The sequence below is a fragment of the Panthera leo genome, chromosome F3, assembly GCF_018350215.1.
Source record: "Panthera leo isolate Ple1 chromosome F3, P.leo_Ple1_pat1.1, whole genome shotgun sequence".
Classification (NCBI taxonomy): Eukaryota; Metazoa; Chordata; class Mammalia; order Carnivora; family Felidae; genus Panthera; species Panthera leo.
The window spans coordinates 21,381,795-21,407,894 of NC_056696.1; the positions used below are offsets into that span (position 1 = coordinate 21,381,795).

At 37.0% G+C, this 26,100-nt stretch overlaps 2 protein-coding genes, 1 non-coding gene and 1 pseudogene across 5 annotated transcripts in view; 2 read left to right on the forward strand and 2 right to left on the reverse strand.

The window, feature by feature from the left end:
• Positions 1–26,100, forward strand: part of AXDND1 (axonemal dynein light chain domain containing 1) — an 87,654-nt gene that overhangs the window by 6,264 nt on the left and 55,290 nt on the right. For all 3 annotated transcript variants that reach the window (XM_042925727.1, XM_042925726.1, XM_042925728.1), the window contains 5 exons: positions 4,712–4,832; positions 5,494–5,579; positions 7,520–7,576; positions 8,399–8,501; positions 10,871–10,992. In XM_042925727.1, coding sequence (XP_042781661.1) covers positions 4,712–4,832; positions 5,494–5,579; positions 7,520–7,576; positions 8,399–8,501; positions 10,871–10,992 — 489 coding nt within the window. The remainder of the gene's footprint in view (positions 1–4,711; positions 4,833–5,493; positions 5,580–7,519; positions 7,577–8,398; positions 8,502–10,870; positions 10,993–26,100) is intronic.
• On the reverse strand, positions 1,607–1,713 carry LOC122212547. The gene has a single exon (XR_006199216.1). It is a non-coding gene; the product is annotated as a U6 spliceosomal RNA (small nuclear RNA).
• Positions 13,784–14,225, forward strand: LOC122212057 (40S ribosomal protein S15a-like). The gene has a single exon (XM_042925729.1). The coding sequence runs from the start codon at positions 13,787–13,789 to the stop codon at positions 14,177–14,179; it is 393 nt and encodes a 130-aa protein (XP_042781663.1). The 5' UTR covers positions 13,784–13,786; the 3' UTR covers positions 14,180–14,225.
• Positions 17,245–17,865, reverse strand: LOC122212368 (annotated as a pseudogene).

The following is a 26,100-nucleotide window of genomic DNA, read 5'->3' on the forward strand; positions in this document are numbered from 1 at the left end:
CAGAACAGAATGGAATTCACCCCTGGTGCAGGCTACTTACCTCCAAGGCTGCGAGAAGAGGGCCCCTTGGGGCCCCTGTCAGTTAAGCATCTGATTCTTGATTTTAGTTCCAGTCATGATCCCAGGGTGGTGGAATCGAGCCCTACATCAGGCTCAATGTGAGTGTGGAGACTGCTTGAGATTCTCTCCCTCTCTCTGCCCCTCTCACCTACTCATGCATGCTCTCTCTCTCAAATTAAAAAAAAAGTGTATGCCCCCTTGAACAGACATTTGTCCAAAGAAGATAAAACGAGCCAATATGCACATGAAAAGATGCTCAATATCATTAGCCATAAGGAAATGCAAATCAAACCACGAAGAGATGCTATTTCACACCTGCTAGGATGACCATAGTCAAAAAGCAGACGATAACGGGCATTTATGAGGATGCAGAGACGTTGAAAGTGTCAGACGTTGCTGGTGGGAATGTAAAATGGAGCAGCCTCTTTGGGAAACAGTTTGGCAGTTCCTCAAAAATGTAAACATAGGCCCCTCATATGACCCAGCAATTCCACTCCTAGCTGTGTACCCAAGAGAATTGACAAGATATGTCTGCACAAAAACTTGCATGAGTGTTCATGGCAGTATTATTCGTGCAGCCAAAACGTGGAAACAAACCAACTGTCCATCAATTGCTGAAAAAATAAACAAAATGTCATCTACCATAGAATATTATTCAGCCATAAAAAGGAATGTAGTACTGATACGAGCTACAACATTGACGAACCTTGAAAACATGCTACATGAAGGAAGCCAGTCATAAAAGGGCACATGTGTGTTTCTGTTTCTATGAAATGTCCAAGATAGGCAAATCCGTAGAGACAAAATTAGATAACTGGTTGCTGGGGGTGAGGCTGGGGAGGAGAGTGGGGAATTACTGCTAGTGGGTAAGGATTTTTTGGGGAGATGATAAAAATAGTCTAGAACTAGATTCTGGTGGTCGTTATGCAACTTAATGAATATATTAAAACCTGTAAATTGTGAATATAGTAAAAACTTGTGACTAAACTAAAAACTTGTAAATTGTACTCTTTAAAAAGGTGAATTTTGGGCGCCTGGGTGGCTCAGTCGGTTGAGCGTCCGACTTCGGCTCAGGTCATGATCTCACAGCTTGTGGGTTCGAGCCCCGCGTCGGGCTCTGTGCTGACTGCTCAGAGCCTGGAGCCTGTTTCAGATTCTGTGTCTCCCTCTCTCTCTGACCCTCCCCCGTTCATGCTCTGTCTCTCTCTGTCTCAAAAATAAATAAACATTAAAAAAAAATAAAAAAAAAAAAAAAGGTGAATTTTATGGTATGTGAATGATACTGCAATAATAAGCAAAAAAAGTCCCCTTAACTGTGATCCAAGGATCAGGAAGCTGAGATCATAGAGCTGTTACTGCTGTCACTGTAATGCCCCTCTGGATCTGGGTAGCTGGAGACTGGATTCTGGCATGTTGCTTCAGGAAAACCACTTCTCCATGGTGTTGCTGGCAAAATCCACTGAAAGCATGACAAGAAAATGGCTTCTCTCTCACTTCTACCTCTAAAATCTTGCAAAAGTGCATCTACTGTGGAACTTATTTATTTTTAAATACGGAATGCTTCACGAATTTGCATGGCATCATTGCACAGGGGTCATGCTAATCTTCTCTGTATTGTCCCAATTTTAGTATATGTGCTGCCGAAGTGAGCGCTACTTGTGGAGCTTAATTCATGCCCAGAATCCTGGCTGCAGGGGTGTCTGGGAAAGTGCTTTCCAACCCTTCCATCCGAAGAAGGTATCCTCCCTGCCACCCCCCCCCCCCCCACCGACCCCCAACATCAGTGCCTGCCATATTCCGGTACTGACCTAGGTTTCAGAAACATAAACCAGACTGTCCTCAAGACACTTCTAGCTTAAGAAGTCATTACCTGAATCGTCAAGAAAAGATTATATTGAGTTACACATATTCTGTTCAAGAAAGCCACAGAGTTTTAAATACATTTTAGAAAGACTTAATGTTTTTCAAAAAGCATACCGCAGAGATTTGGAAAATCACTATCTCTGAAATACCTCATTCCCTGACAACTTCAGATAAAAAACATGCTTATTTGTGAACATAACTCAACCAGTGTTGATTTGAAGAAAACATTTGAAGGATGAATTTAGTTTGATAATGTTTTTATCCAGTTTTCATATTGTGGATCAGAATCAAAGTTGTTTTTGTTTTTTGCTTTTTTTCTAAATAAAAATAGGTTTTCCAGAAGAGTGGAAGCAGGTGATTTTCCACAAGAGTTTTATGAGAAATAAAGCATATCTCTATTTTTTAATGAAAAGTTATATTCCAACAAATAGACCAAATGTCTCCCCTAAAAATAAAGATAACCAATAATTTAATAGAAATATAAAGCCTCCTAAAATTACTCTGAGAAAATTTGAATGACATTTACCAAACCAATATTTCCCTTCAAAAGATGTATTTGTGTATGTATATGAACCATTCATTGTTTTTAGCTAACAAAGTTGTGTTGGCCAATCTCTGGCCGTTACTGGTGTAATAATGACTAATGTCCCATCATCCTGAGAGCGTCTTTCTGAAAAAACAACTTTATTGAGATATCTTTGGCACAAAAATTGTGTATATTTAAGGTGTACAATTTGATGTTTTAATAAATGTATACATTGTGAAAAGATCACCATCAAGCTAAATAACTTATCTGTCACCTCTATATAGTTAGCATTTATGTGTGTGTGTGGTAAGAAGATTAAATTTAAGATATATTAGCACATTTCAAATGCACAATAGAGTATTGCTAATTAACATCACCATGCTGTACATTAGATCTCCAGAACTCATTCATCTTGCATAACTGAAACTTTGTATTTTTTGACCAACATCTCCTCATTTCTCCCCCTCCCTTTATACCCTCATTTGACATATGAATGAAATCATACAGTATTTGTTTTTGTCTGGCTTATTTCACTTGGCATAATATTCTCCAGCTTCACCCATGCTATCACAAATGGCAGGATTTCCTTTTTATTTTTATTTTTATTTATTTATTTAAATGTTTTATTTATTTAAATGTTTTATTTATTTTTGAAAGAGAGAGAGAGAGTACAAGTGGGGGAGGGGCAGAGAGAGAGGGAGACATAGAATCCGAAGAAGGCTCTAGGCTCTGAGCTGTCATGTCAGCACAGGATTTCCTTTTTAAAGGCTGAATAACATTTCAGTGTGTGTGTGTGTGTGTGTGTGTACATTTCTTCATTCATTCGCTAATGGACATTCAAGTTGTTTCCATATGTAGGCTATTGTGAATAATGCAGCAGTGAACATGGAAGTGTAGATATCTTGTCAAGAACCAGGTTATTTTCCTTTGGATATAAACCCAGAAGTGGGGTTGGTAGATCATATGGTAGTTCTATTGTTTATTTTTTAAAGGAAGCTCCATACTATTTTTCATAATGGCTATACCAATTATAATTGGAGGGACAGAGACATGTGAAAATCACGTGCAGTAAGTGACATGATTATAACTGTGCTATAGGACGATGAATCTGGAAGAAGTGTGTAGAATATACTAGAGAGACTTGAGAATCCACATTAAAAAGTATGGACAGCTTGGACTAGTGATTTGGCATTGGCAAGAGACAATAGGATCCAATACTAGAGTGATAATGAGGGTGACTGTAAAATTAATGAGTGTTAGTGATATATGGAAATTAGGGCAATGGATGGGAAGGAATCAACTATATATGCTGAGATTTTGATGAATGGAGTGGTGGTACTTCCTGACAGAATTAGTGAGGATAGGAGGGTGAAAAGTTAGAGTGGAGCGAGAATTATCCAGTGGTATATATAGAGAGAGGTAACAAATGTGATAAGGTGAGATTTGATGGCATAGCTTAGAGAGAAAGCATAGGGAAAGAAGACAGAGGGATGAGGTCAGAATGTTGCAGAACATTTCCCTTTAGTAGGCGGGAGGTCATAGAGAAGTCCAAGAAGGAGTAGTTACGGCAAAAGAACAAGGAGAATCCAATAGCACAGAGGATAGAGGAAAGGAGAGTGTTTTTAAAAAGAGAGATGATCAACCCTGGGAAATATTAAAGGGACATAGTGGAAGGGAAGAACTGATGAGTTAGCAGTGGAAAGTCATCAGCTTTTTAGAGTGGTTTCAAAGAGATGGAGATGGAAATCAAGATTGCAAGGAAATTTCAAGGAATCTGATGTTTAACAGAGTGAGAGATCCATTGATCAATAAATAGGTCGTGATAACATGACAGCAGTGCATGGTCAAGGGAAGATTTTTAGAAGGGGAAGAGACTCGAGTTATAGACCAAAGGGAGTATTCCAAGAGAGGGGGAGACACACAGAAAGCAGACTGATGGAATGAGATCCCAAAGGATGTGGCTAAGGATGAAATCAAGGACATCAATGGAGGAAATAACCCTGGGGAAGAGAATGTATCTTAGCCTGAAGTTGAAGGAGGGGAAAGAATTTGTGAAGTGAATGAGAAATGTGAGGTGGAGAAGAGGAAGAGTGGGATGGGGGTGGGGGTGGTTCATGTCTAATACCTCAGCTGTCTTAGTGACGTATGAGGACAGGAGACTGGTTCTGTGTCCCTTTTCATGCACTAGAAGGACCTTACCTACTCTTATTCAGTAGCCAGACAGAAAATTTATTTTGTGAATATATTTTTCTTATTTTTTAGGGATATTTCTTTTCTGTATGATGTTAAATATGTTAAAGGAGAGACTAGGGAGAGTTCGCTTTGTCCCCCACGTTTGGACCGTTCATTACAGTCAAATGATGGTGTCATTGTGCCTCATAAGGTAAATAGAGTATTTGACAAATAATTTCCTCTTTCTGTACTTAAAAAAATCATTTCCTCAAAATATAAAGCAATGTTGTACTATAACTGTATTGCTTATTAGTTTTTGTAGCACTTTCTAATTATTTCTAGGAAAGGGTATTTAGTGTGAAAAGATCTAGAATACCTTATTTATCTAAGTGGATAACTATATAACTATAGTTATAAATTAGTTATAAACTAGTTATAAACTAGTTATAAACTAGTTTCTAGTTAAATCTAGAAAGTTATAAACTAGTTATAAACTAGTTTCTAGTTAAATCTAGAAAATACAGTATAGGAGACTGGATTTTTTTAAAATTTACTGTTTAAGGCTGTAGAATTCTTATCTTTGGCATATTGCTAAGGTGAATTTTAGAGTCAGTGGGTTACTGAATGTAGGGACATGTGTAAATAATACTAAAACCAAGGCTCTTTAATTTATGGTTATTTTTTTAATGTGTTCTCTGCTAACAGTTTTTTACTACTTGCCATGATCCATATTAGTTACTGATACTGTTCTCTCTGTAATCAAAATCGCTTAACTTAATAAATAGTATCCCTTTGGGATAGGAGTGTTGATTTATGCAATTCAGTTTTTTCATTTACTAATGTTTTCGTTCTTGTCCATCTTTCTTTTTAAGCCAAAGAAAATAACAGACACTTTGATTCCTGAAGAATTTCATATTGTGTCAAATACAGGAGTTTCAGGTTTGGAGTGTTATGATGAGTGAGTACTGTGATATGCACACACTGCCTATCTGACAGGTGAAACTGTTTCCTCCTTCCCAGACACAGAAGAACCTGAAAACGGTGCACCCATATCTACATTGAAATAGGAAAACATTTGGCTTTCCTTCCTAAATTTAAGAAAGGTGCCAAAAACTAATGAAAAAGTTTTATTGAAAAAAGTTTCGGATTTCACTGGTCAAATTGTTCTGTGTCTTTCCCTACTGTTTAATTTTGAAATAAACAATTGATCTTTAAAGAAAAGAAAAAGGAGCTTTGTTCTGAATGCTTGCCTGTGCCTCTTTAGCAATGGGTTTTGAGCCATGGCCATGGAGACAAAGGAAAGTAGCCCTGTGAGCTGACATCTCATAACTAACACACCCTTGATGGCTTCGCTCCAGCCTGTGCACTTGTCATCTCCAGTTTTCTTTGTCATTCTGCTTATGGGGTGAAAACTGGGATCTTGCTTATATTTGCTGAAACAGTGTGTGAATGTTTCATAGTTTAAACAACAAGAACTTTGGACTAAGGTCTTATAACAAAATCTCCAGAGGCTGTCTTGCCAGTTCATGTTATACGACATGTCCTTATGATAGTGGCTTTCAGAACAATATTTTGCCAAAGAGAACTAAATGGAATTTATTTGGGGGGGGGGGAATTTTTATTTTTATATAATTTCAAAAATTATATAAAAGTTATAAAAATAGGAAGGACAAGGAGCTCTCATGTACTCTATTTTAACTCACTGAGTATTTACATTTTGCCTTATTTGTTTTAAAATACACATATACATAAATACATTAAAACTATTCAAAAGTAAGTTGGAGATGTCCTGACCTGTTATCATCAAATATTTCAGTGTAAATTTCCTAACAACCCACCAGCTGTAGATATTTTTGATGACTTTTTTAGCGTCATCATTTCTCATCTGTTTATTAGTTAGCATTTTACCATATGGACTCAAGGATTTCTTTTTTTTTTTTTTTCCCCCAGGGAGTTATAATTCTTTACTGCAATTATTTATTTTTATGTTCAAAACTTCTTTGATTTGGCCAGTGTTAGCTCCTTTGATCTGGCTTGTATTCTCTTTGGACATGTCCCCATCATTCTTTGAGTGTTTCCTTATTTTCTGATTCAATAAGATTTCCAGGTTCACCCTGTATTTCCCAACTCAGGCTGTGGAATGAGCTATGTCGCTTCTCCTGGGAGTACTGATTCCTTTTGGTGGAGAATGGTACTTAGAAATCACGATCTGGATAGTGGGTGTGTCTGTTGCTCCTGGGGTATCATTGCTTCTGGTTTCTCTCGTTCTTGAAACTTTATTTTGAATTTTTATGTTCTCTGGAGATTTTTCAGTGATCTAAATTCTGAAAGTGGACCTTATTAACCAACTTGAGTTCTGGTAAGGGACAGAACCAAAGAAAATGCTTATTAACTAGGGGAAGAAAAAGATACATAAATAATAATGAATTAGATGAATTACCATGTGGTTCTCATTGTGATACTCATTTAAATGTAAATTTAAATGTGATACTCATTTAGATATGGTTGGGAGTTAGGTAGACTGGGTTCTAGTTTCATCCTTGCTTATTTATTTTATAACCTGTTTCATTACTTAACTTTGTTGACTTCGGTGTTCTTAGAACACCCTTCCACCTTTGAAAAGGCATTTAAAAAGAAGAATCAAGAAAGTTTTCATATTTTAACGTATGAAGAATGTGATTAAAGTTCCTTTAGTGAAAATATTCCAAATATGATAAATATCATTACATCTGTGTCTGTAGATATGTAGCTATGATCTTGTGTGTAAAATGATGCACTGTTTTGATTGCCTCCAAGCTTCTCCATTTGATTAGGTTTTAGGTTCATCATGTTGTCACATGTGATAAACAGGCCAGTTAATTTTCTCCCAATAATATTGACCCGTTTTATTTATTGCAGCAAATATACTACTCTCCTCACAGATAATGAAAACAGGCTATTGCTCTTCCCATCCATGTAAGTATGGTTTATATTTGAAAGTATTTCTTAGAAGGAAAATATGCATATTTTTATTTTTCATAGTACTTTGTTATACAGAAAATATTAAAATTGTAGCAGAAACCCAATAATTGTCCATATAATTTAAATAATTGTCCATATAATTTAAATAATTAAATTCTAGCATTTAATCAGTGTTTTCATTTGTCCAATTGCATATTCAATTTTACATATTTATAATATTTAAGTACTGCAAAATATTTTTTTTAGTTTTAAATTTCTTTCTTCTAAAATTTTATTTTACTGTGGAAGGAACACTTAACATGAGATCTATCTTCTTAATTTTTTTTCAGTACAGTGTCAATGAGTCTAGGCAACGTTGTACAGCAGACGTCTGCTACTGTTGTCTCCTTTTTCCTTCTTCTTACCTCTCCTTTTCTTCCTATCTTCTCTCTTATCTTTCCTCCCTTTTCTTTTCTTACACTGTGAAGTAACCAGGATTAACAGCTTGGTATTTACCTCTCCACATTTTTCCTCTGTTCTTACAATCCTACACAATAAGTGTAGAGAATTTTTGGAGGGAACTATTATTTTCTTTACAAAAAAGAGGATCATACTGTTTACATTTTCTCTTTCCTTTTTCTTCTTCTTTTTTTAGTGTTAGTACTGGTATAACCCACTAGATCAGTACAAGCGCTACTAGATGTAGTAGGGCTAATGCTTTAAAATATCACAAATATTCGATACTGTATACGTTTTCTGTATATTATATTCTTTTTGTCAGGTGAGGATGACCTGTTATAACACTAATATCATAAGTCTGCCGCCTTAATCTTTTAGGAAACCTAATAAAAGAGTAGAAGTGGTCCAACTGAATGATGTGATGGACGCCATGCTAGAGAGGGCTGGTGTGGAGAATCAGGAATATACAGGGCCAACCAAGGTAATTGCAAAGATCATTGTAACCTAGTGGTTACGAGCATACATTCTGAGGGGCGCCTGGATAGCTCAGTCAGTTGAGCGGCCGACTTTGGCTCAGGTCATGATCTCATGGCTCGTGAGTTAGAGCCCCGCGTTGGGCCCTGTGCTGACAGCTCGGAGCCTGGAGCCTGCTTCCCATTCTGTGTCTTCCTCTCTCTCTGCCCCTCCCCCTCTCATGCTCTGTCTCTCTCTGTCTCAGAAATAAATAAACATTAAAAAAAAAAAAAAAGCGTGCATTCTGGGAGCCAGAAAGACTGGATTGAAACCGTGCCCTGCCATTTATTAGCTAGTGACCTTAGACAAATTATTTAATGTATTTGTGCCTCAATATCTTCATCTTTACATTAGAGGTAATATCTCATGAAGCGAAAAATAGAACTATCCTACAGTTCAGCGGTTGCACTATTAGGTATTTACTGAAAGGATACAAAAATACATATTCAAAAGGGTACATGAACCCCAAGTTTATAGCAATACTACCAACAATAGCCTAACTATCGAGGGAGCCCAAATATCCATCAACTGATGGATGGATAAAGAAGATGTGGTATATATATACAATAGAATATTACTTAACCATCAAAAAGAATGAAATCTTGCCATTTGCAATGGCATGGATGGAGCTAGAATGTATTACACTAAGTGAAATAAGACAGGCAAATATCATATGATTTCACTAATATATGGAATTTAAGAAACAAAACATGATGAACATATGGGAAAAAGGTGGAAAAAAGAAAAGAGGGAAACAAACCACAAGAGACTCTTACCGATAGAGAACAAACTGAGGGTTGACAGAGGGAGGTGGATGGGAGATGGGCTAGATGGGTGTTGGGTATTAAGGAGGGCATTTGTTGGGATGAGCACTGGATGTTGAATCACTGAACGGTGCTCCTGAAACCAATATTGTGCTGTATGTTAACTAACTAAAATTTATATAAAATAAAATAAATTACAGGTAATAATAATATCTACTTCATAGGACTGTTGAGATTAAATAGCATATGAATATAAAAGGTTTAGATAGTGCTTGGCATGTAATAGACACTGTATAACTGTTAGTATTATTATTACCATATTTCATTGACTATAAGGTACCACTGATTATAAGCCCCTTATTATTTTATGTACCATTACCAAACATTGCCAATTAAACCATGCTTTCTTACCACTTAAATTTTTATTTTGTTAATGAAAAGAGCTCTTTCAATCTTACATAATTATAGATATTTTTCTTTATGCAGGCCCTTTCTGTTTTGTAAATTTTTATTTTTACAGAATTTGAAACTTATAGACAAATTCAGTATAAGACATTTCTATGTAAGCTTTACCCAAATTCTCTAGTATCTCTATGTAAGCTTTACCAAATTCTCTCTGTGCCCTACTTGCTTATTCGTTCTCTCTTCCCCCCTTCATACATATCCCTATATGTATAGTTTTTTTCTGAACTATTTTAGAGTAAGCTGGTGACATCATGCCTCTTTATCACCAAACATTTCAGGGTGTATTTCCTATGGATAAGGACATTCTCTTACCTATGCATAATACAGTTGCCAAGTCAGGAGATTTAACATTTATGTGAGAGTATTATCTGTCCATATTCAAATTTCAGATTTTATCAATTCTCCCTATATTGGTTTTTATAGCTATTTACCCCTCTGTTTCAGGATTCCAGGATCACATAGTGCTTTTATTTATTTATTTAAAAACTTTTTTTTAATGTTTATTCATTTTTGAAAGAGAGAAAGAGAGCACCAGTGGCGGTGGGGCAGAGAGAGAGGGGAGACACAGAATCTGAAGCAGGCTCCAGCCTCTGAGCTGTCGGTACAGAGCCTGACGTGGGGCTCAAACCCATGAACCACAAGATCATGACCTGAGCTGAAGTTGGACACTTAACTGACTGAGCCACCCAGGCGCCCCCTCACATGGTGCTTTTAGTTGTTGTGTTCTTTTAGACAATTTATAATCTGAAAGTTTTTTTGTTTTTCTTGACCATGATATTTGAGCAGATGCCAGTTAATCTGTAGAATGTTCTTCAGTTTTGGTTTGTCTGACATGTACTTATGATTAGATTCAGGTTATATACTCTTGTCAGGGATGATATAGAAGCAAACCGTAACCTCATTGCACCATATAAAGAGGTACATGATTAAACATAGATGTTTAAAAATAATATATCATTTGTGTGTATATATTTATAATGAAAATATAAGTGACATAAATTATCAAGGTGTGTCTTAAACATTCACATTCAGAGTGTTTACCTCCTAAAATGGGTTTTTACTGACAAGACTGTAATAAACACTGATGATACTCCTTATCTTCTGCCAGATGCACAAACTACTGCATATGCTGAAGAAGGAGCAGACTATTTACAATACAGTATTTCATGAACTTATTCGACAAGTCAGTGTGGACTGTGCAGATAGAGGAGAACTACTGTCCAAAATCAGGTTAGAGCCATTATTGGAATATCCTGGTTTCCTTTTGAGTTTTATGTTACAATTATGTTTACATCTGTTTTTGAGCAAATCACAAAAGTTCCCTTCTTTATCCTATTGGTAACAAGGAACTGAATTGCATTTCTGTTATTTTTTCTATAGTAAAAATATAATAGTTGAGAACTTCCTTAAGATGATTTCTGTTGGGATGTTTGATACCATAGTCTTTTATGATTAGGAGTGAAGTGCTATGTGAAATACTAGAAAAAGTATACATTTTGGAGACAGACTGATCTGGTTTAAATCATCATGTAGATGTGTGACTTTGGTAAAAGTGTGAGCCTTAGTTTCCTCATCTGTAAATGCAGGTAATAACTACTGTGAACATATTCTTTGCCCATTTGTTCATTCATCACTCAGTGATGTCTGTTGAGTGTCTGTGTCAAGCCTTAGGATGCTTCATAGGATTGTCACGAGAAGTAGATGCTCAGTACATATAATTATTACAGATGATCGTGATAAATACTATTGTCGTATAATGCTTCTTATGACTGTGGTACTTTACAAAAAGCTGGAAGGAATAGTGGAATTGGAATACTGGGTTCAAATTTTGTATCTACAGTTTACTTGCCATGGAACCACAAGCAAATTATTAGCTCTCTCTGAATGAGAATTAATAACATAAATTTGCCCTATTTGCCTGCTGTCTGATTTATGGAAGCTGAGTCCTCCTATCTGATGGTGCTGAGAAATGAAGAGCAAAGCCGTTAATAAGAGACTGGTCAAGATTAGATACTAAGGAGTAGGTTCTTAGAACACCTCAACAGCTGGAGAATGCAAATTAGAATGAAGAAAGGGACAGCTGAAGTTTGAGTTGTCATTCTAAGAACAAAGCCTGGGATAGATGAGGAAGCCCGGTAAAGGAGCTGGATGACTCAGGGTGGATCCAGACTTGCCCCTTATCAGGAGTAGGGATGAGTGGGACTCTTCCAGCTGATTTCAGGAGTTAGCTTCTAGGGGCCCAGATCAGGTGGGGTTCTATCCCAGGAAGTCTGACAGAAAGAGACAGGCAGGCAAGCCAAAACCAAAAATCGTTTAAGAAAAGTTGAGTCACCAGGGAGACAAAAACACTAACTTCAGAGTACCAGTTTTAGGATTACAGTAGGGCTTCAAAGCCAAGGATTTATAATAAAGTTGGGAGTTAAGAATATAAAGTAGGTGATGGGACACCTGGCTGGCTCAGTCGGTAAGGCCATGTGACTTTTGATCTCGGGGTCAATTGTTCAAACCCCATGTTGGGGCTTTAAATAAATAAATAAGCAAATATATACATGCATAAATAGAAAGTGTACATGAGTGTGAAATATTCTTTAAAAAAGGAATACAAAGTAGGGTTGAGGCTAATTGCTGCAAATATTCATGATGTGGCTGTGGAATGGTGAAATACCCAGTAGGTTCAGAACAATCTAGTGGCCAGCATTTTCTTGTGATAGGAGGTCTTTTGAAGTAGGGCTCACCTTCATTGGGGAGGACTCTGGTTGTCCTGAGCCTGGTATCTTAAAAGAGTTTTCCCTGCTTCCTAAGGTTATTGGGAGGATCCAACAGAAGTCCCCAAGGAATGGTAACACCACGCATGCCTTGCAAACGCTTGCTGTCAGCCTCTGACTTCCTCTCTCTGTTTGCATGTTACGGTAGCTCTCTGCCCCTGCTCTCCTTGAGTGCTTTCTGATCGGCTTGTGTGTGTCTCTGCTTTTCATGTAACTGCCTCCAGGCCTGTTGCAGCAGAAGGAAGTTTTCACGTGCAACAGAGTTTCATAATAACATTTTATCTTATAGGGGAGTAATAACTCCCAGATTGGACATGAGCTGAGTAAGATTCTCACATTACTAAGAAATAGAGCTGCTGCTATAATCTTTCTGGTCGACACTATCAATATCTTTAGATGCAGACACCTGCCTTTTTTTTGGTTGCTGTTATTTTTACTTTTACAATATTTTATTATGGAAATTTCCACATATCTGTAAAAATGGAAGTAATTTTCATGTGAGCACACACATACCCATTATCTAGATACTGCCATTTACATTTTACTCTACTTATTTATCACTTGTCTGTCCAGCTAGTCATCCTTCTATCCACCCACCAGTTTCATGTACTTCAAAGTAAATTGCTGACCTCAGTATATTCCCCCTTCTTTGTCATGTATATCATTACCCAGACAGAGTTCATTATTTACTTACCTTTTTTCCCTTTCGAGTAAAATTTATGTGTATTGAGAAACACAAATCTTATCTGCCTTTGTTGACTTTTGACAAATACATACACTTACATAATCCAAACTCTTATCAAGATATGGAGAATTACCATCACCCCACAAAATTCCCCAAATTTGCTCTTTCTCAGTAAATACCCACCCCTACTTTTCCGGAAGTTCTGACTTCTTTCCCTCTTAGATTAGTTTCACCTATTTAGGAACTGTGTATAAATGGGACTATAGAGCACATATACAGTTAACCCTTGAACAACATGGGATTGGACTGTGCAGGTTCACTTACAGCAGATTTTTTATGGTACAGTACTGTAAATATATTTTCTCTTCCTTATGATCGTCTTAATGATGTTTTCTTTAGCTTACTTTATTGTAAGAATACAGTGTATAATACACATAACATACAAAATATGTGTTAATCGACTGTTTATGTTACTGGTAAAGCTTCTGGTCAACAGTAGACTATTAGTAGTTAAGTTTTTGGGGAGTCGAAAGTTTTATGTGGGCTCTTTCTGCCGTCTTTCCGTGCTGCCCTAATGGTGCGCATGAATGTCCTGGCAGATGCTCTCAAGAGTATTAACGGTGCTGAAAAGAGAGGCAAACGCCAGGTTCTTATTAGACCATGCTCCAAAGTCATCATCCGCTTTCTGACTGTGATGATGAAGCTTGGTTACATTGGCAAATTTGAAATCATCGATGATCACAGAGCTGGGAAAATTGTTGTGAACCTCACAGGCAGGTTAAAGAAGTGTGGGGTGATCAGCCCCAGGTTTGATGTACAACTCAAAGATCTAGAAAAATGGCAGAATAATCTGCTCCCGTCCCGCCAGTTTGGTTTCATTGTACTGACAACCTCAGCTGGCATCATGGACCATGAAGAAGCAAGACGAAAACACACAGGAGGGAAAATCCTGGGATTCTTTTTCTAGGGATGTAATACATTCATACAAATAAAATGCCTCATTGGAAAAAAAAGTTTTATGTGGATTTTTGACTCTATGGGGGTTAGTGCCCCATAACCTCCACATTGTTTAAGAGTCAACTGTACCTTTTAATGTAAGGCATCTTTCATTTAGCATGTCATCTATGTTGTTGCATATACTGATGGTTCATTCCTTTGTATTGCTGGGTAAACAGTTTATTCATTCTCCTATTGATGGACACTGGGTTCTTTCCAGTTTGAATAAAGCTACCATGAGCATTCTTGTATGAATCTTTTCCTGCAAGTGTATTTTCATTTCTTGGGTAAATATGTAGGATGGGATGAGGTGGGTTTAAGTTTATTTTTATTATTTTTTAAAATTTTTATTTTTTTTAATGTTTATTTTTGAGAGAGAGAGAGACAGAGTGTGAGTGGGGGAGGGACAGAGAGAGGGAGACACAGAATCCAAAACAGGCTCCAGGCTCTGAGCTGTCAGCACAGAGCCCACTGTGGGGCTCAAACTCAGGAATGGCAAGATGTTGACCTGAGCTGAAGTCGGATGCTCAACCAAGTGAGCACCCAAGGCTCCCCTAAGTTTATTTTTTATAAGAAGTTGTTATACTTTTACTTAAAATGGTTACACCATGATATACTCCCACTAACAATGTATGAGGGTTCTGGTGGTTCTATATTTTTGCCAACATTTAATTTTGTGAGTTTAAAAAATTTTGGCCATTCTGGTGGGTATGTGATAATATATTATTATGGTTTAAACTTGCATTTTCCTGCCAACAAATTGTGTTGAACACATTTTCATGAGCTTATTGACCATATATTATTTTTGTAAAATATCTGTTCCAGTATTTTGCCTAATTTTAAATTGGTTTGTCTTTTCATTATTGAGTAGGAGTTCTTTACATATCCTAGAAACTAGTTTTTTGTCATGTATGTATGTGTGTGTGTGTATAATCTCATATTTACATATATTAAGAATATTTGTAAATATATGTACTTAATATGTGCTCCTAGTTTGTTACTTGCCTATTCACTTTTTAAAAAATGTTCTCATCTCTTTTAAAAGATAAAAGTTTTTTCTTGAGAGAGAGATTAAGAGAGAGAGTGTGAGTGTGCAAATGTGTGAGTATGGGAGGTACAGAGGAGGTGGGAAAGAGAGAATCTTAAGCAGGCTCCATGTCAAGCATGGAGCCTTATGTGGGGCTTGATCTCATGACTCTGAAATCATGACCTGAGCCGAAATCAAGAGTCAGACGCTTAACAGACTGAGCCACTCAGCACCCAGCAGGCACCCCTTCTTCTCTCTTCTCTTCTCTTCTCTTCTCTTCTCTTCTCTCTTCTCTCTTTTTCTTTCACAGGGAGAGAGAAGATAAAAGATTTCTTTTTTTTTTTTTAACGTTTATTTATTTTTGAGACAGAGAGAGACAGAGCATGAACGGGGGAGGGTCAGAGAGAGGGAGACACAGAATCTGAAACAGGCTCCAGGCTCTGAGCGGTCAGCACAGAGCCTGACGCAGGGCTCGAACTCACGGACTGTGAGATCATGACCTGACCTGAAGTCGGACTCTTAACCGACCAAGCCACCCAGGCGTCCCTAAAATATTTGAAAATAGCCATTTTTGTCTTCTCTTTTATGCCTTCTTTTATCCAGGCTAAACATCCCCACTTCTTTCAAGTTTTCTTAGTAAAATATACTGTGTGTGGAAAGCACACTAATTAGTCAATATTGATTTCATGCCGTATCACCGCCATTTCAATGTCATAGAGAACAATTTCATGCCCCCGAGCCCCCACGTCACCTATTCATTCCTTCTCCATTCCCATTCCCTTGAACCTGTAGCAACCACTGACCCTTCTACTGTCTCTATACTTTTTTCTCTTGCAGAATGTGACATAGTTGGGATCATGCAGCACGTAGTCTTTTCAGACTGGTTGCTTTACTCACACCTGAATTTTAACTGCTGACATATTTTCTGACCATTATTTTGTGGAATTCATTAAGTTGTGAGCATCGTATCATTGCTTTTGAACAATTTGATTATGATGTGCCTTGGTATAATTTTCTCTATGTTTCTTGTGATTGGTGGTCATTGAGCTTTTTGGATCTGTGTGTATGTTTTTCATCAAATATGGGAATTTTTTAGCTAGTTTTTCTTCTTCAAGTATTTTTTCTACCCTCCCCCCTTTTCAGGAGAGTGCATTTACTCACATATCAGCCCACTAATAATGACATAGTCCTGATAATGTTTTGAACATTTTTTCTTTTAAAATCTTTTTCTGTTCATTTTGTATAGTTGTTCTACTGCTTGATTGCTTGATTTTGGAGAGAGAGAGAGAAGAAAGTGCAAGCAGGGGAGAGGGGCAGAAGAAGAGAGAGAATCTTAAGCAGGCTCCATGCTCAGCACAGAACCTGATGTGGGCTTCTATCCCATGACCATGAGATCATGACCTGCACTGAATCAAGAGTTAGACGCTTAACCAACTGAACCATCCACCCAGGGGCCCCTCATTTTGTATAGTTTCTACTGTTCTATCTTCAAGTTCACTAATCTTTTCTTCTAAAGTATCTAATCTGCTTTAAATCCCATTCAGTGATGTTTCCAACTCAGATATTGTAGTTTTCATCTCTGAAAGCTCAATTTGGGTCATTTCAAAAATGTTTGCCATGTCTCTACTTAACGTTGCAAACATACAAAATATAGTTATAGGTTTTTTTTCCCCAAAGCTGATATATCTATTTTATAATGGAAGCGAGTACTTTCAGTATTTTTAGTTGCTGCATTTTAAAAACATCTAAAGCTATTTGTGTGGTTCTTCCCAAACCCTCAATCCTGCCATGGGATCCCAGGCCAGGAGGCTATAGGAAGGACTATTGAATTTCTGAGTGCAAGAAAATGGTGTCCCTTGCGCAAAGTTTCTCCAAGCAGAGCCAACCGCTCCTCCAAACAGGGCTGATGAGGCTGTGTCAACACCCCTAGGAAGTGGTAATCCTGAAGGCAGTACTTGGAGGGGCGCCTGTTGGATGGGGGAGGTTTCAGGCTAGCCTTCCCCAGATCCCTAACCAGGGTGATCATCACTGGCTACTGTAAGGATCGGGCTGTAAAAATATTTTTGTAGCTCAAGCAGGGACCAGAAGTAATGGGAGATGACTTTCTTCTCTTCTCAGCTATGGGCATCTCTGTGTACGTCTGCTTGTATCCATCAGGCAGGGGTCCTAGCCAAAGTCCTATCGGCCTCAGAGCACCACCATCTGGCCCCAAGCTCTGGCCCCTGAACGGGCACACTGGCCTCCTGGGGTCCCTGATGCTGAGCAGAAATGTGCAGAGCACATGGGCAAAGTCTGTCCTGGAACCCAGCCAGGAGCTGGTTCAGACTTTTAGGCTTTAACTTTTCTGGAAACCACTGTATATAGGGGCCAGGGAGACCCCTGAAAGCGTTGAAGCACAGATTTGTGTCCTCCACCAGTGCAGGCGCCTGTACCTCTAGAGCCGTCTCCTGACGCTTCTATATGGAAATCTCATCAGGTCCACCCTGAGACTTTGGCAAGGCAATTTTCTGTGCCACCAAAGTGCATGAAAACTTACCTCCTAGTATCTGAATGACCTCTTCCAGCTTTGAATGTCCTTGTCTGTTAATTCTAACATTTATGCCAGTTCTGGGTGAGTTTTTTCTCCTCATAGGTGTGTTCTCTGCTTTCTTTGCATGCCTGGTAAATTTGATTGGATGGCAGACATTGTGAATTTTAGCTTATTGGATGCTGTGTATTTTTGCATTTCTAAAAATATTCTTGAACTTTGATTTGTGACATGATTAAGCTACTTGAAAACAGTTTGGTGCTTTTGGGCCTTTAGGCAGACCAGAACAGTGCTTAATTTATGGCTAATTGTTTGTAAATACTTTGGCAAGACTTTTCTTTGAATCCTAAGTTTTTCCAGACTGGCTGGTTAGAACCAGCACCATTTCTAGCAGTGTGTGAATGCTGGGTGCTCTTACCTCCCGATCCTTTCAGATGGTTTCTTCCTCGGCCTCAGGTAGTTTCTTCACATTTATGATCTTTCCTGATCTTGATGATGATCCTGATCTTTCCTTAGCTGATTCCTTGAGAAGGACCCTCTGCAGACCTCCAGAGGATCTCTCGGAATAGCTCTTTTCTCTCCAGTACCCTGTCCTCTGAACTTTTGCTGCTTTCCTCTCCCTAGGCTCCTAGCTCTGTCTCCTTAACTCAGAGAGTCCACTGGGCTTCTCCAGCGTTCTCTCTCCTTGTGCTTTGGCCTGGAAACTTTCAAGTCTGCAACTTGGAGCAATCATAAGGCTTTATTTACTTCTAGTCTCTCACTGATTACTCGCTTTCATTGCCTTGTATTCAGTGTCTTGAAAATTGTTGTTTCACATGTATCTTGAAAATTGTTTTACATACTTTGCCTTTGTTGTTGTCGTCGTTGTCATTGAGGTTATTTCAGGCAGGAGAATAAATTTAGTTCCTCTGGATTTATTTTTATTTTTGTATCTATATCTATACCACAATCCTATGTATAGGTTAATATCCTTAATAAGTTTTAGAAAATTATCAGTGGTGATCTCTTTGGTAAATATCTGTTCTCCATTTTCTCTGTTTTCTCTTTTTGGAACTCTGATTAAATTTATATTAGACATTCTCATCTGTGCTTTTTGTCTCTTTATCTCTTTTTCATAATTTCCATCTCCTTGTCTCTGTACTATATTTTGGGTAGTTTTTTCAAAGATATTAATAAGCGCTTTAGCTGCATCTTTTCTGCTAAAACCCATCTTTTGAGTTTTATAATCAATAATTGTATTATCCACCTAAGAGTTCTGTTGTTTGTTTTTGTATCTGTCTCATCATATTTAATATTTTTTATTGCTCATTTATTTTTAGATTCAATCTTTCATTTCTCAAACACTTCATGGATGGTTTCATATTCTAAATCTCATATTTCTAATATATGAAACTATTAGTATCTAGAATTACTATTTGTTGTTTCTTCTGGGTCTCATTTATGATGGTTTATTTACATATTTTGCGATATTTGCTTTTTTTTTAAATTTTTTTTTAACGTTTATTTATTTTTGAGACGGAGAGAGACAGAGCATGAACGGGGGAGGGTCAGAGAGAGGGAGACACAGAATCCGAAACAGGCTCCAGGCTCCGAGCTGTCAGCACAGAGCCTGACGCGGGGCTCGAACTCACGGACCGTGAGATCATGACCTGAGCTGAAGTCGGACGCTTAACCGACCAGGCCACCCAGGTGCCCTGCGATATTTGCTTTTATAGCTAACATTTGGTTAATCTTAATCATGAAATCCTCAGACTGTAAATCATGGATGCTTCCTGAAGAGAGGATTTGTATTTTCTTCCTTCTGGAATCCTGACCGTATGTGATAGTCCAGTACTCAGGTCTCTTACTTTGAAGCCAGTCCAAGGCTTAGTGTCAGACCCAAAGTTGGTATTTTAAAAAATTTATTTATTTACTTTTAATTGAAGTGTAGTTGACATATAATATTATATTAGTGCCAGGTGTACAACATAGTGATTTGACATTATATACATTACAAAATACTCACCATGATAAGTCACCATACAAAAGTAATACAATACTTTTTACTGTATTCCCTGTGCTGTACTTTACAGCTTCATAACTTATTTATTTTATAACTGAGAGTTTCTACCTCTTAGTCCCCTTCAACTACTTTGCCCAGCCCTTTATCCCCTCTCCTCTGGCAACCACCGGTTCTCTGTACTTATAAGTCTGCTTCTGTTTTGTTTTCTTTGTTTTGTTTTTGAGATTCCACATATAAGTGAAATCAAAATGGTATTTGTTTTCTTTGTCTAACTTATGTCTCTTAGCATAATACCTTTAGGTCCATATCACAAATGGCGAGATTTTTTTTTAATGACTGGCTAATATTCCATTGTTTATATATACAACCATTTCCTTATCCATTCATCTATTGATGGATACTTACGTTGCTTCCGTATCTTTGTTATTGTAAATAATGCTGCAGTAAACACAGGAGTGCATTTATCTTTTCAAATGAGTTTTTTTTTTATATATATTCTTCAGGTAAATACTCAGAAGTGGAATTACCGGATCATATGGTATTTTTATTTTTAATTTTTTGAGGAACCTCCGTACTATTTTCATAGTGCTGCACCAATTTACATTCTCACCAATAATGCATGAGGGTTCCTTTTTTTCCACATCCTCACCAACACTTGTTATTTTGGACCCCCCCCCCCCTTTTTTTTTAAAGGTTTTATTTGTAAGTAATCTCTACACCCAATGGGGGTCTTGAACTCACAGTCCACAGATCAAGAGTCTTACACTCCACTGACTGAGCTAGGCAGGTGCTATTTTGGGTCTTTCTGATTCTAGCCATTGTGACAGGTATGAGGTGATACCTTATTGTGGTTTTTATGTGTATTTCCTTGATGATTAGTGATGTTGAGCATCTTTTCATGTGCCCGTTGGTCATCTGCATGTATTTTTGGAAAATTATCTATTCACGTCTTCTGCCTATTTTTAAATCACACTGTTTCATTGGTGTTAACTTATATGATTTCTTTATCTATTTTGGATATTAGCCCCTTATTGGATATATCACTTGCAAATATCTCCTTTTCAGTAGATTGCCTTTCGTTTTGTTGATGGTTTTCTTCGCTGTGCAAAAGCTTTTTATTTTGGTGTAGTCCCGCTTACTTATTTTTGCTTTTGTGTGGCCCTTTTCTGAAGAGAGGGATCCAAAAAATATTGCTAAGACCGATGTCAGAGAGATTATGGCCGATGTTTTCTTTTAGAAGTTTTTTGGTTTCAGGGCCCACATTGAAGTCTTTATTCCATTTTGAGTTTATTTTTGTGTATTATGTGATGTAAGAAAGTGGTCTAATTTCATTCCTTTCATTATGTTCGTCCAGTTTTCTCAATACCATTTATCAAAGAGATTGTCTTTTCCCTATGGTATAGTCTTGCCTCCTTTGTCATAGATTAATTGACTATATAAGTGTGGGTTTATTTCTGGCCCTCTGCTTTATTGCATTGATCTACGTGTCTGTTTTTGTGTGTGTACCACGCTGTTCTGACTACCAATGCGTTGTAGTATAGTTTGAAATCTGGGAGTGTGATACCTTCAGCTTTGTTCTGCTTTCTCAAGATTGGTTTGGCTCTTAGGGTTTTTAAGGTTCCATATGATTTTAGGATTATTTGTTCTAGTTCTGTGAAAATTGTTGTTAGCATTCTGATAGAGATTGCATTGAGTCTGTGGATTGCTTTGGGTAGCAAGGACATTTTAATGATACTAATTTTTCTGATCCATGAGTAGGGTATATCTTTTCATTTGTTTGTGTTATCTTTAATTTCTTACATCAATCTCTTATAGTTTTCAGAGTATAGGTCTTTCATCTCCTTGGTAAAATGTATTACTAGATATTTTATTATTTTTGGTGCGATTATAAAAGAGATTTTTTTTTCCTTTTTTTAATTAAAAAATTGTTTTTGTTACTAAATGGGATTGTTTTCTTTTTTTTTCAGTTTATTCATTTTGAGAGAGAGATCGAGAGCACAAGGGGAGGGGCAGAGAGAGAGGGAGAGAGAGAGAATCCTAAGCAGGCTCTGCTCTTGTCAGTGCAGAGCCAAACATGGGCTTGATCTCACAAACTGTGAGATCATGACCTGAGCTGAAATCAAGAGTCAGAGGCTTAACCGACTGAGCCACCCAGGCACCTCAGATGGGATTGTTTTCTTAATTTCTCTGTCTGCTAGTTTGTTATTAGTATATAGAAATGTAACATTTCTATATATTAATATTGTATCCTGCAAATTTACTGAATTCATTTATTAGTTCTAATAGTTTTTTGGGGAAGTCTTTAGGGTTTGCCATATATAATATTATGTCATATGCAAATAGTGACAGTTTTATTTCTTCCTTACCAATTCGAATTCCTTTTATTTTTGTTTCTTGTCTGATTGCTCTGGCTAGGACTTCTAGTACTATGTTGAATACAAGTGGTGAGAGTAAGTATCTTTGTGTTGTTACTGATGTTAGAGAAAATATTTCACCTTTTAACCATTGAGTATGTTAACTGTGAGTTTGTCATAGATAGGCTTTATTATATTGAGTTATGTTCCCTCTGTATCATTTTGTTGAGAGTTTTATCACGAATGGATGTTGAATTTATCAAATACTTTTTTTGCATCTATTGAGATGAGCATATGGTTTTTATCCTCTATTTTGTTAATGTGGTATATCCCACTGATTGATTTGTGGACATTGACTCATTCTTCCATCCCTAGAATAAATCCCACTTGATTGTGGTCACTGATTCTTTTAATGTGTTGTTGAACTTGGCTTGCTAATATTTTGTTGAGGATTTTGGCATCTATGTTCCTTAAGGATAATTGACTTCTAATTTTCTTTTTTTGTGATGTCTTTGGTCTTGCTATCAGGGTAATGCTGTCTTTAAGAAAACAATTCTTCCTTTTCTATTTTTTGGAATAGTTTGAGAATAGGTGTTAACTCTTCTTTAAATATTTGGTAGAATTCACCTTTGCAGCCATCTCATCCTGGCTTCTGTTGGTTTTGAGGTTTTTGTTTAGTGATTCAATTTAATTACTAGTAATTTGTCTGCTTAGATTTTCTATTTCTTCTTGATTCATTCTGCTAAGGTTGTATGTTTCTAGGTATTTATCCATTTCTTCTAGGTTGTTGGAATTTGTTGGTAAATAATTTTTCCTAGTAGTCTCTTGTAGTCCTTTGTATTTCTGTGGAGTCATTGTACCTTCTATTTCATTTCTGATTTTATTTATTTGAGTACTCTCTCTTCTTTTCTTGATGAGTCTGGCTAAAGGTCTATCAAGGTGTTATTTTCAGAGAAATGCCTTTTAAGTTCACTGGTCTTTTTTTTTTTTTCAGTTTACATTTTCTTTTTTTTTTAATTAAAAAAAATTTTAAGGTTTATTTTTTGAGAGAAAGAGAGAGAGAGAGAGAGAGTGACAGAGTGCTAGCAGAGGAAGGGAAGAGAGAGAGGGAGACACAGAACCTGAAGCAGGCTCCAGGCTCCGAGCTGTCAGTACAGGGCCCGACATGGAGCTTGAATTCACGAACCGTGAGATCATGACCTGAGCCGAAGTCAGATGCTTAATCAACTGAGCCACCCAGGCACCCCATATTTTACTTATTTCTGCTCTCTGCTTATTTCTGCTCCCTTTAGTATTTCCTTCCCTCAACTAACTTTGGGCTTTATTCTTCTTTTTTCTAGTTCCTTTAGGTGTAAGATTAGATTATTTGATATTTTTCCTATTTCTTGAGGTAAGCTCATATCACCATAAACTTCCCTCTTAGGACTGCTTTTGCTGTGTCCTATATATTTGTAAACAATGTGTCCCATTTTTATTTACCTCAAGGTATTTTTTAATTTTCTGTTTGATTTCTTTGTTAACCCATTTTTTTCTTTTTAGTAGCATGTTGTTTAGCCTCTAGTTTCATACTGTTGTGATCAGAAAAGATGCTTGACATGATTTAAATCTTCTTAAATGTATTAAGACCTGTTTTATGGCCTGATATATGACCTATCTTGAAGTGTTTCAGATATACTTGAAAAAAATGCATTCTGCTGTTTTTGCATGAAATGTTCTGTATATATCTCTTGAGTCCATCTGATCTAATGTCATTCAAAGCCACTGTTTCCTTATTGATTTTCTGTCTGGGATGATCTATCCATTGATGTAAGTGGAGTATTAAAGTCCCCTACTATTTTTGTATTACATCAATTTCTCCCTTTATATCTGTTAATACTTACTTTATAAGTTAGATGCTTCTATATTGGGTGGATAGATATTTACAATTGCTATATCCTTTTGCTCCCTTTAGCATTATGTAATGCTGTTCTTTGTCCCTTGTTATGTTTTTTGTTCTGAAGTCTATTTTGTGTGATATAAATATTGCTACCCCAGCTTTTTTTCATTTCCATTTGTATGGAATATCTTTTTCTATCCCTTCACTTTCAGTCTGTATATGTCTATATGTGAAGTGAGTCTCTTGTAGGCAGCATATAGATGAATCTAGTTTTTTTGGTTTTGTTTAATCACTTAGTCACCTTACATCTTTTGATTGGAGCATTTAGTTCATTTACATTTAAAGTAATTATTGATATTTGTGCTTATTGCCATTTTGTTCATTGTTTTCTGGTTCTTTTTGTAGTTCTCTGTTCCTTTCTTTTCTTGCTTTCTTGTGATTTGATGGTTTTCTTTAGTGTTATTCTTGGATTTCTTTGTCTTTAAAATTTCTTGTGTATCTGTTACAAGTTTTTGGTTTGTGGTTACCATGAGGTTTATATAGAACACCCTATGTATTTAATAGTCTGTTTTATTTTATTTTATTTTCAAATTTTTATTTAAATTCTAGTTAGTTAACATATAGTGTAATCTTGGTTTCAGGAGTAGAATTCAGTGATTCATCACTTACATACAACAGCCAGTGCTCATCATAGCAAATGCCTTCCTTAGTACCCATCACTCATCTAGCCCATCCCCCACCCGCCTCCTGTTTGTTCCCTATTTTTGGAGAAGAGACTCTCATGGTTTGTTTCCCTCTCTCTTTCCCTGCTGCCCCATATGCTCATCTGTTTTGTTTCTTAAGTCCCACAAATGAGTGAAATCATATGGCATTTGTCTTATTTTGCTTAGCATAATACATTCTAGCTCCATCCACGTCATCGCAAATGGCAAGATTTCATTCTTTTTTATGGCTAAGTAATATTCCATTGTGTATATATACTGCATCTTCTTTATTCATCCATCAGTTGATGGACATTTGGGCTCTCTCCCTAGTCTGGCTATTGTTGATATTGCTGCTGTAAACATCAAGGTGCATGTACCCCATTGAATCTATATGTTTGTATCCTTTGGGTAAATGCCTAGAGTGCAATTGCTGGATCATAGGGTAGTTCTATTTTTAACTTTTTGAGGAACCTCCATACTGTTTTCCAGAGTGGCTGCACCTGTTTTCATTCCCATCAATAGTGTAAGAGGGTTTCCCTTTCTCTGCATCCTTGCCAACACCTGTTGTTTCTTATGTTGTTAATTTTAACCATTCTGACAGGTGTGAGGTGGTATCTCATCTTGGTTTTGATTTCTATTTTTTGATGATACGTGATGTTGAGCAGCTTTTCATGTGTCTCATAGCTGTCTGGATGTCTTCTTTGGAAAAGTATCTATTCTTGTCTTCTGCCCATTTCTTCACTGGATTACGTGTTTTTTGGGTGTTGATTTTGGTAAGTTCTTTAGAGATTTTGGATACTAACCCTTCATCTTATATGTCATTTGCAAATATCTTCTCACATTCTGTCAGTTGACTTTTAGTTTTGTTGATTGTTTCCTTCACTGTACAGAAGATTTTTGTCTTGATGAGGTCCCAATAGTTCATTTTTGCTTTTGTTTTCCTTGCCTCTGGAGACATGTCTAGTAAGAAATTGCTATGGCTGAGGTCAAAGAGGTTGCTGCCTGTGTTCTCCTTTAGGATTTTGATGGTTTCCTGTCTCACATTTCGGTCTTTTATCCATTTTGAGTTTATTTTTGTGTGTGGTATAAGAAAGTGGTCCATGGGGCACCTGGGTGGCTCAGTCAGTTAAGCATCTAATTCTTGATTTCTGCTCAGGTCATGATCTCATGGTTTCATGAGTTCGAGCTTCGCATTGGGTTTTACACTAACAGTGCAGAGACTGCTTGGGATTCTCCCCCTCTCTTTGCCCCTCCCTCACTTATGTTTCTCTGTCTCTCTCAAAACCAATAAATAAACTAAAAAAAAAGGAGGCCCAGTTTCATTCTTCTGCATGATGCTGTCCAGCTTTCCCAACACTATTTGTTGAAGAGACTGTCTTTTTCCATTGGATATTCTTTCCTG

Coding starts and splice junctions, on each gene's coding strand:
- LOC122212057 (XM_042925729.1), top strand. CDS start 13,787: ATGGTGCGCATGAATGTCCTGGCAGATGCTCTCAAGAGTATTAACGGT.